Below are 13,496 nucleotides of genomic sequence, written 5' to 3' on the forward strand. Positions count from 1 at the left end.
CCTCACCCAGCCTCGGCAGCAGTTTGCACTGAGTTCCTCTCTTCCAGCCACCTCCCTGCATGCAGCCTTTCGACTCCTCACCTGCCTTCTGCACCTCCCTGCACTGCTGAGGGCTCACAGCCCAGCTGGAGACAGCTGTGGGCACAGCTTCCTGTCCTTCTGGCCCTCTCTCACCCTTTTATCTCAGTTCAGCAGCCGCTGGTTTTTCTTGCAGGCTTCCCAGCTGCCCCTGGCTGAGCTGCCCCTGGCTGAGCTGCCAGTGCTCCTGCAGCCATGTTTCCCTGATCCCACCCCACCTGCCTTGCCAAGAGCAAGGGATCACAGGATCACTTTGGTTGAAAGAGACCTTCAGAGCAGGTGGCACTGCTCCCAGCTCAGCTCTCTACTTCTCCAGCCACCCATTTGGGGGCCCTGGTTGCTCTGTGGGTCTGCAAAGGTCACAAAGTGCATCCCAGTGCATGGCTTGCTGGTGTTCCTGCCCCTTCACAGCCTGGTGGCTGCCAGGCTCTGCTTGCTCACCTCCTACAGAGGCTGCTCCTCCACACCCAGTGCATTGAGAAACTTCTTTGGTGTGAGGCTGCTGGAGGCCTGGAGCAGGCTGCCCAGAGAGGTTGTGGAGTCTCCTGGTGTGGAGACTTTCAAAGCTCACCTGGATGTGTTCTGTGTGACCTGCCCTGGGTGATGCTGCTCTGGCAGGGGGTTGGACTCAACGATCTCCAGTGGTCTCTTCCAACCCCACCATGCAGTGATTCTGTCATTCATCCTCACAGAACAACTGAGCCCAGAGTCATGAATAACTCCCCAGCTGCTCCTCTCCCTGCCACAAGAAGCTGACCCATGCTCATGGCCACTGTTCCCGTGCCTGCCCACCCCATGTCCCACCTCTCCTTGTGCCCAGAGGGTGCCTGACGCAGCAGCTGCCCTCCCTCTGCAGAAGGCCCTGAGCCCCTCAGCCCTGCCAGCCCAGGAGCGATGGCTGCTGAGCCCTGAGCCCTGCTGCTCCACAGCATCCCTGCCAGCGCTTCCTTTGTCTGCCTCCCCTGCAGGGCTGCTGCTGGCTGCTGCAAGTGCAGAATGCTCTTCTGTGCTGCTGCTGGGGCTAGGTACATTATTTGTTTAATAGGCCTGGGTCAGTTTTTGTAAGCTGGTAGAATAACTGTGAATCATCACAGCTCCCTCAGTTCACCCCACACAAGGCGGCAACAAAAGGATTCATTGTGCGGAGCGGCAGCAGAGCTGGGGCTGCAGAGAGGCCACGCAGCAGGTCTGGCTCCCCGGGGGCTGCAGAGGCCATGCAGCAGGTCTGGCTCCCCGGGGGCTGCAGAGGCCATGCAGCAGGTCTGGCTCCCCGGGGGCTGCAGAGGCCATGCAGCAGGTCTGGCTCCCCGGGGGCTGCAGAGGCCATGCAGCAGGTCTGGCTCCCCGGGGGCTGCAGAGGCCACGCAGCAGGTCTGGCTCCCCGGGGGCTGCAGAGGCCACGCAGCAGGTCTGGCTCCCCGGGGGCTGCAGAGAGGCCATGCAGCAGGTCTGGCTCCCCGGGGGCTGCAGAGAGGCCATGCAGCAGGTCTGGCTCCCCGGGGGCTGCAGAGGCCATGCAGCAGGTCTGGCTCCCCGGGGGCTGCAGAGAGGCCACGCAGCAGGTCTGGCTCCCCGGGGGCTGCAGAGGCCACGCAGCAGGTCTGGCTCCCCGGGGGCTGCAGAGGCCACGCAGCAGGTCTGGCTCCCCGGGGGCTGTTGTAAGGGACCGAAGTATCTCTGTGGCCCAGCACCATCGGGAAAGTCATTAGGGATGATGGTTTGGAGCATGGGTTGAGAGCTCCTTTCTCTGCCTCAAGGGGCTCCTCACCTGGGTATCACAGTTGCCAAATGTTTTGTTGTTCATCTTAGAATCATTTGGGTTGGAAGAGACCTTTCAGACCATGGAGTCCAACCCTGCCCCAGCACTGCCAGGGCACCACCACCCCATGGCCCTCAGCACCACACCTGCAGGGCTCTGAAACCCCTCCGGGGATGGGGACTCCACCGCTGCCCGGGGCAGCCTGGGGGAGCACCGGACAACCCTTTTGGGGAAGAAACTGCTCTTCATGGCCAACCTGAAACTCCCCTGGGACAACTCGAGGCCACTTTTTTCCTTGTCCTATCACTTGTACCTTGGGAGCAGAGCCCAACCCCCACCCCACTGCAGCCTCCTCCCAGGGAGCTGCAGAGAGCAGTGAGGTCTCCCTCAGCCTCCTCTGCTCCAGGCTGCACACCCCCAGCCCCCTCAGCTGCCCCTCCCCAGCCCCGCTCTGCAGACCCTTCCCCAGCTCTGCTGCCCTTCCCTGGCCCCACCGTCCGTGCCGGGGCGCGGCGCCACGTGCAGCGCAGGTCCCTGAGCCCCGGCAGCGGCGCTCGGGACAGGGCTGCGCTGTGCCGCCGCTGTGCAGCTGCAGGGCGCCGCGGGCCGGGGACACGGCGGCTGGGGTGCCGTTACCGCACCGAGGACGGCCCTGCGCGGCAATTAACAGAGCGCCTTCCACGCACAGAGCTGCGGGGCCGCCGCGGGGACATCGCGGCCGGGGGGTACCGGCCGAAGGCTCCCTCCCGCCCCCGGCGGCCCCGCCCCGGGGCCGCCACCCCCCGCCCGCAGGGGCCCCGCCAGGCACGGGCCAGGGGAGGAGGAGCAGGGGCGCGAGGAAGCCCGCCCCGCCCCCCCCCCCCGGCGGCCCGGCCCCGCCCCGCTCCGCCCCGCGCGCAACCTGAGCGCGGGAGCGGCGCCAGGGCCCCGCCTCGGCTGGCGGCGGGCAGCGGCTCGGCTGGGCTCGGCTCGATTCGGCTCCGCTCGGCTGGGCTCGGCTCCGCGGCTCTCGCCGGGGCCCGGGCGCTGCGCGGTGTCCCCGGCGCCGCCAATGAAGGCAGCCGCGAGCGGCGGCGGGGCCGCGGCCGGGTGAGGCGGAGGCGGCGGCGGAGGCGGCGGGGCTGTCGGTGCAGAGCGGAGCGGAGCGGAGCGGAGCGGAGGCGAGCGGAGCGGAGGCGGGTGTCCCGTCCCGGCGCACTCCGCGCCCTCCCGCACGATGTCATCGCAGGGCAAGTTCAAGAAGGACAAAGAGATCATCGCCGACTACGAGGCGCAGGTCAAAGGTGCGCAGCGGGGCCGCTGCAGTGCGGGCGAGGAGCGGGGCACGGCGGCGGTGGCGGAGCCGCCTTTGTGTGCGGGGTGCGGCGGGGCGGGGGCCGCGGCGGGGCCGGCGCTGCCTGCGGGAGCCTGCGGGGAGGGGTGGGGGCCGGCGGCGACCCCTCCCCGCGGGCGCTGCGGCAGCACCGGGCGCGGGCACCTCCCGGCCCCGGGTCTGGCGGAGGCACAGGCTGCGGCAGCCCCGGCTCTGCCCGCCCGGGCGTGGCGACCGGCGGTAATCGCCAGTTGCCGGTAACCAGACCCAAAAAATCCTTGAGAAACGGGTCCGTGTTGACGGGAGAAGGTGGCCCGCGCCCTCCGGGGCTCCCGCGGCTCCGCGCCGGGCAGCCGTGGCTCGGGGAGCGCTCCCCGCCTGCAGCGGTGGGCTGGGGGAGCCGAGGCGAAGCCCAGGTTTATTGCGGTGATTCGGTAAAGAGCGAGGGGGGATGTGGATCTTGTAAGGCTTATGTAAGCAACTTCGCCGTGCATCAGGCCCGGCGCTTTCGGGGGACATCATCATCATCATCATTATGCAAGTCCTGGTGTTGCAGCATGGAAACCTTGGGAGCGGACTGCTCCCTTTGGAACTCGTGGGGAAGAATGTGATCAGAGGTGCTGTCTGCTGAGGCACCGAGCATCACAGCCCGGGCTCCACCGGGCATCACAGCCCGGGCTCCACCGGGCATCATGGCTCCACCTGTCTTTGCCCTGCAGTTAGACCTAGCGTGGCAAAGTTGGTACCGGTGAAGGAGCAGCGATGGCTGCGGGCTGCGGAGGGTGTGTGGTCAGGAGGAAGCGGAGCCTCTGCAGCCATCTCCCTCTGAGCAGTGCAGGGCTTTTGCTGTCAGGAGCAGGAGGCAGATTTCTTTGGATAACCTGTTTGTAGATCTCACTGCAGCCATTCTGAGTTCTGTTAGCTGATGGCAGCTCCTCCTCCCATCTCCAGCCTGAGCACACTGAGCTCCTTCCCTAATGCCTTTGCGTGGAGCTGCCCCCCTCCAGCCCCCTCTTACCTCAGGCTGGGCTCAGCGCTGCCTTTGGATGGGTGTTCCCCGGGGGGATGTGTTCCCCAGAGGGATGTGTTCACCATTTTGTCATCAGCCAGCCTCTGGCTGAGGCAGGGCTGATTAAAATGATAACCCAGCTTGCTGCCAATTAACCCCTGGACGTGCTAACCGGCTTCCCTGGGGTCCCCGAGGTCACCGTGCGTGGCGGGTCTTGGGCTCAGCTGGGCGCTGTCCTCTCTGCACATCCAGTGCCTGGAGCTGAGGCTGCTGAGGTGCTGCAGCGCGGTGCCAGCTGGAGGGGCTTTGGGGAAGGGGCTGTCTCTTGGTTTCCTGCCATTGTTTACTTTCTTGCTTCTCAATCTTTTGTAGTTGGCTCTGAAGAGTGATGTAACAGTCACAACACGCTCTGCTCAGTGCCAATTACCTTTCTGCTTGTGTGTAATTTGGGCAAATTGATGTTATTGCTCCCTGCAGTTAGGCAGATGAAATCCTCTCCTAGCTTGTGGTATTGTTCTGTGCCACGGGAGGGGAGCTGCTCCTCCAGGGCTGCTGTGGTCCTCTCAGAGGTGGCCTGGCCCAGGTAGTTTCTTCTCGTGGGCTTGGGGCCGCAGAGGGGCTCCTGGCAGCTGGCCCCATCAGGACTGGGGCTGGGCTGCTCCCAGAGCTGTGCTGCTCCCAGAGCTGTGCTGCAGGCATCTCCAGCATTTTCTCTCCTTGCTGTTTGTAAGTGGAATATCCATTTGCCGTGATGGCTCTTGGCCTGGCTGCTGCAGCCTCATGCTTTCCATATGGCAGCCAGTGAGCGCCGGGTGCTGCAGAAGGGCTTTGATTGCACCACAGCCATCGGGGCTGGGCTGCTGTGCTGGGCAGCTGTAACGCAGATGGAGCTGCCTGATGGGCTGGAATCATTTCCCTGGCTCTGCTTTGTGCCTGGTGACACCTCCAGAAGTGACTGCTTGCAGGCGGAGGGCACTCGGTCTGGGGTCTCATCACAGTCAAGGTGCATTTGGATGTGGTCAGGGTCAGCTGTGCCTGAAGCTGGGGCAGGAAGAGTCTGACCCCAGTGTCCGTGTGTGCTGCCTGCCTGCTGCCTTTGAGGTGTGGGCAGCTCCATCAGGCCCCTTACAGGAGCAGTGTGTTCTCAGGGTGACCTCGGTGAAGGGGCTCTGGAGCTCATGGCTGTGTCCTGGCAGCTGTCCCCCTTGCTGTCATCTCCCTGCAGGGACCTGGGTGACTGTCCTGCCCACCTTGCCGAGCTATCAGAGGAGGATGGACATCCAGCTCCAGAGGAGTGGTGGCAGAGGTCTCTCGTAACCCATGTGCCATCACTCAGCAGGGGCAGTGGGAGGAGAGGGAGCTGAGCAGGAAGGTTTAGTGCAGAGCAGTGCTTGGTGTCTCTGGGGCCCCAGGAGGTGAGGATGCTCTGCAGAGGGAGAGAGGCTTCCTCCTCGGTGAGTTGTGTGCTGAGTGTGCAAGCACAGCAGATCTGTGTGGTTGATGTTAGCAGCCCTGGCAGCAGGGAGGGTTTGCCATCACCTCAGCCTTCTCCTGAGGCTGTGGCAGTGACCATCAGCAGCCCCCTCCAGCGCTGCTCCCCTTCTGCAGGGCCTCTCGGCTCCTCCTAGGGCTTTCATGTAGGCCACCTCATTATCCCAGTTTCCCCATTTGCTTCCCTCGGGGATTTAGTCATTATTCTGTTCCTATCTGAGTCCTGCCAGCCTGCTGAAGATGGATGCCCAGCTCTCCAGAGGCACTAAGATGGGAAGGAGGCAGGGAGGAAGGGGCAGCGCCGGGAAGGAGGCGCGGACGAGGTGCTGGCACGGCAGAGCTGCCAGATGAGGATGATCAAGGATGGATGTTTGCAGGAGTGAGGGCTTGCTGGGCAGGATGGGGCTGGCTCTGAGCACGGCACAGGGGTGGCCTCCATGTGGGGCAATAGGACAGCAGGGAGGAGGGTGGGAAGCCCTGCCTGAGCCTGCCAGGGAGTGCCTTGGCGTGGCTGGGAGTGAAAGGGACTCGCAGCAGAGGGCTGGCAGGGCTGGAGGTGCTGCTGGGCAGTGTGACCTGCCAGGCAGCCTGGGGGTGCTGAGGTGCCACCTGGGCTCTCTGAGGCAGTGACCATCCAGCAGTGGTGGTTGGACTCAATGGCTTTGGAGGTCTCTTCCAACCCAAGCTGTCCTGTGCTGCTGTAGGATCCTTGGCTGCCCGCTGGGCGTGAGGGGCAGCTGGGCATGGCACAGTGGCAGAAGCAGGCTTGCCTGGGCTGGCTTTGGGCAAGGTGTGCTGGAAGCCCTCATGCTGGCTGCTGGGAAGCAGAGCAAAGGCCTGGGAGGGTTTGGGGACAGCCTGTCACTAACAGCAGCCAGGGCCCCTGGCCTCCTGTGCTAGGGGCAGAGGAAGGGTGGCTGAGGCCAGGCACTGTGTGGGGAGCAGCAGCGGCTGAGCGGGGTCTGGCTGGGCAGCCACCAGCCTGCCCTGGGCTGATTGAGCAGCCATAGGGGCTGCCTATCGCCTGCCCCTCCCTGGAGGTTGTGTCTGCTCGTCTGGGTGCAAAGATAGAAGGTGGGGGGTGCAGGGCTGTGGGAGTCCATCTGGAGCTGTGGAGGGGCCGGGGGGTGCCCGAGGCTGCTCTGGAGTGGGGCTGGCTGCCCTTGCAGCTCTGCAGCGTTTGCCATCTGCCCCTGCCTGGGGAGCTCTCTCTGTGCCCCCCCCCAGAGCACAGCCCCCGCTGCCAGGCTCCCTGCCACGCCATGGGCTCTGCTGCTGCCCTGCCCTGCCTGCTGCCCTGCCCTGGCTGCTGCCCTGCCCTGCCCCGGCCGCTGCGCTGCCTCCTCGCTCCGCTGGCAGCAGAGAGCTGAGCCCTGGCTGCAGGGCTGCCAGCAGCTCCCTGCCTGATCTTACTAGAGGGAAAACCCCGAGGCCCCCTTTCAGGAGGCAGGTTTTCTCCCGTGCCTGCCCGGCCCTGCAGGCAGGAGTGGCTGCACTGAAGAGGGAGGGCAGCGCTGCGTGTTCCCAGCGCCGCGGTGGGGCTGCTGCCGGGGTCTGGGTGCAGGAGCTCCTGGGGCGCACACCTGGGGGCTCTGTGCTCAGACACACCTTTCTCATCGGTCCCTCTGGCCAGGGAGACAAAGCAGTGTCCTGCCCTTGCTACTGCCAAGGCCATGACTGGGGCTGTGCAGCAGCAGGGACTGGTGTGGGGGATGTGGCTGCAGCCATCTGCGCTGCAGCACCGTGGGCCCTGCAGCAGGCTGGGCAGCGTCCCCAGGGGCTGCTGGTGCTCACCAGGCTCCACAAAGCTTTCCTTCTGCCCTGGCAAGGTTCAGGTCTCTGTGTGAGCTGTTTGGGTACGGTTGGCAGCGAGGCTGCTGCGGGTCAGTGGCGGCTGGTGGGTGAAGGGCATCCCTGGTGGCCCTCCGGAGCGTGGCCTTGGAGGGCTGCGTCTGGCTGCAGGGTGGCAGAGGGATGGTTCCCTGCTCTGCTGTGTCAGGGGCAGCAGAGCTGGAGCTTGGATGGAGCTAGCACAGAACAGCTTTACCAAGGCTTTGCAGGGCTGGGGCTGAAGCTGAGCTCTGCTGCTTGCTCCTCCTGCACAGGAGATCTGCAGCTTAGCTCAGCCTGCCTCTGCTTGGTAGCTTCCTTCCACTGCTGCAGGCATCGCCTCCCTTCGCTCTGCCCTCATCTCCTCCCTCTTGCTCCCTCTCCACGTTGCTCAGGACACTTGGGGAAGTTCCTTTGCTGGGACTGTGGCTCAAGGGGGAGTCTTGGTCCCAGCTGGAGGAGGCATTGAGGCTTGAGCCTCAACAGCCCCTTGAGTGAAATGGTTCTGTGCAGAAGGGAAGCAAGATGCAGCTCCTGGGTGTGCTGCTGGGACACTGCTGAGTGCTGAGGACAGAATCAGACAGAGGATCTCCACTGGCTTCATTGTCTGGCCTGGCAGAGTGTGGGAAGGGTGACCTGAGGGCCAGCTGGGAGCCTTGGCCTGGCTCTGGTGCCTTTGGTAGAGCCATCTGCAGCAGATGGCAGATGCTGATCAACCTGACCCAGTGTCTGCTGTGGGGCTGCAGCAGAAGGGCTGCAGGAGGAGGGCTGCAGCAGGAGGGCTGCAGGAGGAGGGCTGCAGGAGGAGTGCTCAGCATTGCTCCTTTTGGGCTGGTTCCCGAAGGGGGTTGCTGATGAGTACCTCCAGGGGCCCGTGGGGGGCTCTGATGGCATGGCCCTGGCACGTGGCTCTTAGAGACCTCTGCCTGGGGGCCTGGGAGGCCAAGTGCAGAGAGCAGAGCAGGGCAGATGTGGCTCCTGATAAGGATGAGCTGGCAGAGAGGGTTCCTGCAGGGCTGAGGTCCTGAGTGCTGCAGCAGGCTGGGAGGGTCCTGCTGAGTCAGCAGCTCCTGCCTGCTCCCTGGGGGTGCTGCTGGGGTGGCCTCCCTGGAGTGCCTTGGGTTTGGGGCTCCTCTGCTGTCAGAGGGGAAGCTGCAGGCTGCAGCTCTGGCTCCAAGCTCCCCAGGAGAGGGCAGAGGTCACAATTGGCAGCTTCTGAAACCCTGGGGCTCCTGTGGGAGCAGCCCTGTGGAATGGAAGGCAAGGCTGCTCCTGCAGCCTGGGCACAGCCTGGGCACAGCCTGGGCACAGCCTGGGCACAGCCTGGGCTGCCCATGGGAAGGGGCTGGGGCATGGTGCCCACACTTTGGTGTCTCCTGATTCATCAAAGAAATGGAATCCAGCTGTGTTTGGAAGTGGGGGTGGTGGGGAGGCCTCCTCTGGGCTTTGCTCTGCTGTGGAGGGCTGGTGGTGTCCCTGGGCTGGGCTCTTGTGTGGGGCCAGGGGGGAGTGTGTGGCTGAAGGGCACCGGGCTGGGCATCCCCAGCGGCTCCTCTGGCTTGTGTGGGTGCCGAGGGGGCTGCCCCATGGGGAGTGCCCAGGCCCTCCAGCATCTCCCTTGTGCCAGGGGCTGTCCTGCCTGTGGTCAGCAGTGCTGGCTGGTCAGCCCAGCCCAGAGGTCACGACCTGTGCTCAGGAAGGGGTCTGGGGACATGCAGGACTCTGCTGGGAGCTGATTGCAGTAGCAGGGAAGGGATTTGGGCTTCGTAAGGCCAGCAGGTGCCAGGGTGCAGCAGGGTGAGTGGCAAGGGTGCAGCCCTCTCAGGATACAGCTGGTGGCCTGGAGCTGCTCCTGGCTGCAGCTGAAGGGTTTGGAGGGCTGCAAGTGCAGCAGCAGAGGCTGCAGGTGCTCAGCAGCTCCTTAGGAGGCTCTGCAGGGTCTGGGTGCAGGGTTGCAGCACCTCTCAGGGGCAGGATTTACTCCCCCCTGCCCTGCTGGCCTGTGGAAGGTGGGGGGAGCCCTCCCCTCCCCCTGCAGCTCTGGTGCCTGAGCCTGGCTGTGTTTGAGTGGCTGCTGGCCAGGCTGCCCCCTGAGCACGGCAGCAGGCACCTCCTGAGGTGCAGTGGGCACTCAGGCACTGGAGCTGCTGAGAGGCTCCTGGGCATGGAGGGCTGTGAGCAGGTGGTGCTGGGCTGGGCAGGGGCCATGCCCCTTGTGCCAGCCTCCAGCAGCTCAGATGTGAACTCCCCTCCCCCTGCTTACAGCCCGGGTGGCTGCTTCATCCCCAGAGCTGATTTCATCCCAGGAGGCTCTTGCTGAGGAGGCTCTTCCCCTTCCTCCTCCTCATTTCCTGCTCGTGGCTGCTGTGTGCCTCACCTCTGTGCCCTGCTGGGCTGGAGGGAGGGCAGGGCAGGCGGGGGGCAGCTGAGCCCACGCAGCCACACTGCTGCTCATGGCTTGAACCTGCCCCCCCGGCTGCCCAGCAGTGCCCTGGGCTGTGCTTGGAGCTGGGGAGAGCTGCAGCAGCCTGGGCTGTGAGCCTTGCTCTGAGGAGCTGGCCCCAGGGGACCTGTCCTGGTGTCCCTTGTCTCACCTCTAGAGGACAGCTGCATGGGCTGGACCCTGGCCCTGACCCTGCAGAGCTGCAAGGGCTGGCAGCTGCTGTGGGCTTTGGTTTGTGGTGGGGCTGTTCCTGCCTGGAGCTGGCATATCCCAAGGGCTGAGCACTCCAGCAGGCAGTAGTGCCCAGCTGGGCATGCTGAGGTCAGCACTGTTGATGCCTCAGGGTGGGATGGGGCTGCCAGGGAGCTCAGGCAGCTCCTGTCCCCGTGCAGAGCACTGCACCACGGCTGGGTACCTTGGGTGCACTGCCCTGTGCCCTGCAGCACCACAGCAGTGCTCAGAGAGAGGCCCTGGCACTGCTGAGGGCACCCCTGGCAGAGCTGCAGGGTGGGCAGGGTGGCCCTGGGTTCAGGTGGCACTCCTGCTGCTCAGGCTGGGGGTGCAGAGGGGTGGGGAGGTGGGCAGGAGGGCAGCAGTGGGGAGCAGGTCCTGGAGCTGCAGCCTGGCAGGAGTGCCACAGGCAGGTGCTTTTGGCCTCTGCTGGGGGGCTGTGGCCCTGCCCAGCTGTCTGAGGCCTGGCTGGCTGTGGGGTCTGAAGCCATCTGAGCAGTGCTGACAGCTCCGGCCGAGGCCCCTGGCTGCCTCTGCCTGTGGGTTGGACTCCAGTGCTGCTTCCTGCTTGCTGCCTGGGGCAGCTGAAGTGCTCTGTGCTGCAGGAGGGGCTGCATCCTCACCCTGCTGCTGCAGGCAGTGAGCAGCTGCACGTCCTGAAGGTGCAGCTCCAGCTGCAGTCTGAGCCTCCCTCCATCCCAGACGGGGAAGCAGGAGCTGTGCAGGTGCCCTGAGGCTCTGCTCGCTGGCACAGCTGCCCGCCCTCCGTGCTGCCAGCCAGCTTCAGACCTGGCAGGGGGCTGGGGCTGGGTGTGCACAGCAGCCAGAGTGAGCTGGGGAGGGGGGGAGGTGGCCCTGCTGTGCAGCTGGCTGTGCATGGTCTGCACCCTGCAGGGCTGTGCCCAGGGGCAGCTGTGAGGCTGAGCCCCCCCAGCAGCCCTGTGCAGAGGCTCAGCAAGGCCTCCCTGCCTGGGCCCAGCTTTGCCTCTGGCCTCTCTGTTTCACTCCCACGGAGTGCAGTCAGTGTGCTGCAGCCACTCTCTGTGCCCTGCTCTGCTTTCCCCTCCCCAGGCAGTGGGAGCTGTGCTGTTGTGGTGAACCCAAGCTGGAAGCCAGGACCTGCATCAGCTCTGTCTCTTGGGAGAGCTCAGGGGGGGCATGGGGAGGGTGGCAAGATCTGAGCAGTGCTGAGCCACTTGGGGTGTCCAAGGCAGCTGGGAGCAGGCTCTCAGCAGCAGCTCCTTCCCAGGCCACCCTGCTGCATGGCCTGCAAGGGCCCCACCTCTGCCTGCAGCCTCTCCTGCACTGCCCCAGGCCTTGCCCTGCTCCTGCTCAGCTCCCTGCAGCAGCAGCCAGCAGGCACTGGCTGAGAATGTCACAGAGCTCTGAGTTTAACCATGGCCAAGTGCTGGTGGAGTCCTTGTCCTTGGGGCTGCCAGCTGAGGCAGGTTGTTGTCGTTGCAGCAGTGGAAGAGGTCAGCTCAGAGCTGCAGGGGAGTGGGAGGAGGAGGAGGAGAAGCCCAAACAGGTTGTTTGCCTCCTGCTGATCACGCAGCATGTGCTGAGCTGCTCCCTGAGCAGAGGCCTCCTCACTGCAGCTCCCTGAGAGGAGGCTGGAGCAGGGGGGGTTGGGCTCTGCTCCCTGGCATCAGTGATAGAGAGAGGAGAAGGCTGAGATTGTGCCAGGGGAGGCTTGGGATGAGGAACAATCTCTGTCTGCAGGAGTGGTGAGGGACTGGCACAGGCTGCCCAGGGAGCTGCAGCTGTGCAGGAGCCCTGTGGCCATGGCACCTGGTTTGGTGGCCACGGTGGGGTTGGGTTGCTGGTTGGACTGGAGGATCTTGGAGCTGTCTCCAGCCCTGCTGGCTCTGGGGTCTGTGCTGCTGGCTGGGGAGAGCTCTGGGGGGCAGGCAGGAGAGGCAGGGGGCAGGGGAGCATGCAGCAGCGGTGCAGCTGTCCTGAGGCACTGGGCAGGAGGTCATGCTGCAGGGCACACGGCAGAGAACTCCTCCAGGAGGAACTTCCACCGGGGTTAAACAATGCCTGGGGGAGCTGTCTCGGCAGGGGGCAGGGACAGCCGAGTGCCCCTGGGCACTGCAGAGCCAGCCCTGCTCCCGGGCACCCTGCGGGCACAGCGCTCCTGGCCCTGGGCACTGCGGAGCTGGTGCCACAGCTGCAGCCTGGCTGCGTCCTGCTGCACCCAAAGGCATCACCCCTGGGTGCTGGGGCCCTGGGGAGCAGCGGGCATGCCTGGGGGGCTGCCTGGGGCTGCAGGGGGGGACGGGCACGCCCGTGCCAGGCTGCAGAGTGGGCTGGCACTGCAGCTGTGAGTGCTGGGGCAGTGAGGGTGGTGGTGCTGCCTGCCTTGGAGGGGGTGGCACTGGGGCTGCTGGGGGGCTGCAGGCAGCGTGCTGAAGATGAGGCACAGCAGGGCTGGAGCCTTGGCTTGAACCTGCTGAGACAGGAGGTGGTGGTGACACAGCTGCTCTGCTGGGCACAGGGGGGCAGGACAGGCTCCACCAGAGGGCCTTGGCCATGGCAGCAGTCTCAGGGCTCCTTCACAGCTGCCTGGGTGCCAGCTGTGAGCCTCAGCTGCCCTGGTGCCTGCCAGGGCCTTGGCATCGCAGCAGCACGCCGAGGGCTGCCACGGAGGCTTGGCCACGCTGGCACCCGGCGCCTGCTGCAGTGTCCTTGGCTGTGCTGTGCCCCTGGTGGCAGCAAGGACAAGGCTGAGCTGGGCACAGCCAGGGGGGCACTGTGCCCAGCAGGGGCAGGAGGAGTGGTGGATGGCTCTGCCCTAGCTTTGGGGTCTGCAGGTGTGCAGAGCTCCCTGCCCCCTGCCGGCAGCTGCAGCGCCCCCTGCCGGCAGCTGCAGCGCCCGCTGCCAGCCTGCCCTGCAGGTGAGTTGCTAGGCTGGCAGCACAGCTGCTCCCTGCAGGCTTTCCTCACTGAAGCACTGGCACAGGCTGCCCAGGGCAGTGCTGGAGTGGCCATCCCTGGCTGTGGGCACGGTGCTGAGGGCCATGGTGACCTTGCAGTGCTGAGCTGGGGGCTGGGCTGGAGGGTCTTGGAGCTGCTGCAACGACAACAACCTGCCTCAGCTGGCAGCCCCAAGGACAAGGACTCCACCAGCACTTGGCCATGGTTAAACTCAGAGCTCTGTGACATTCTCAGCCAGTGCCTGCTGGCTGCTGCTGCAGGGAGCTGAGCAGGAGCAGGGCAAGGCCTGGGGCAGTGCAGGAGAGGCTGCAGGCAGAGGTGAGGCCCTTGCAGGCCATGCAGCAGGGTGGCCTGGGAAGGAGCTGCTGCTGAGAGCCTGCTCCCAGCTGCCTTGGACACCCCA

General features: G+C 65.2%; 1 protein-coding gene across 3 annotated transcripts in view; it reads left to right on the forward strand.

Moving 5' to 3' along the window:
* The first annotated feature begins 2,806 nt into the window (after positions 1-2,806).
* Positions 2,807-13,496, forward strand: part of SRGAP3 (SLIT-ROBO Rho GTPase activating protein 3) — a 54,820-nt gene continuing 44,130 nt past the window's right edge. For all 3 annotated transcript variants that reach the window (XR_010989658.1, XM_068157744.1, XM_068157746.1), the window contains exon 1: positions 2,807-3,120. Coding sequence is in view for 2 of the 3 variants with exons in the window: in XM_068157744.1 (XP_068013845.1) it covers positions 3,054-3,120 (67 nt within the window). In the remaining variant the exon portion in view is untranslated. The remainder of the gene's footprint in view (positions 3,121-13,496) is intronic.

Source organism: Melanerpes formicivorus, unplaced genomic scaffold (assembly GCF_026170545.1).
Source record: "Melanerpes formicivorus ecotype bairdi unplaced genomic scaffold, bMelFor1.0.p_v2 SCAF_38, whole genome shotgun sequence".
Taxonomy (NCBI): domain Eukaryota; kingdom Metazoa; phylum Chordata; class Aves; order Piciformes; family Picidae; genus Melanerpes; species Melanerpes formicivorus.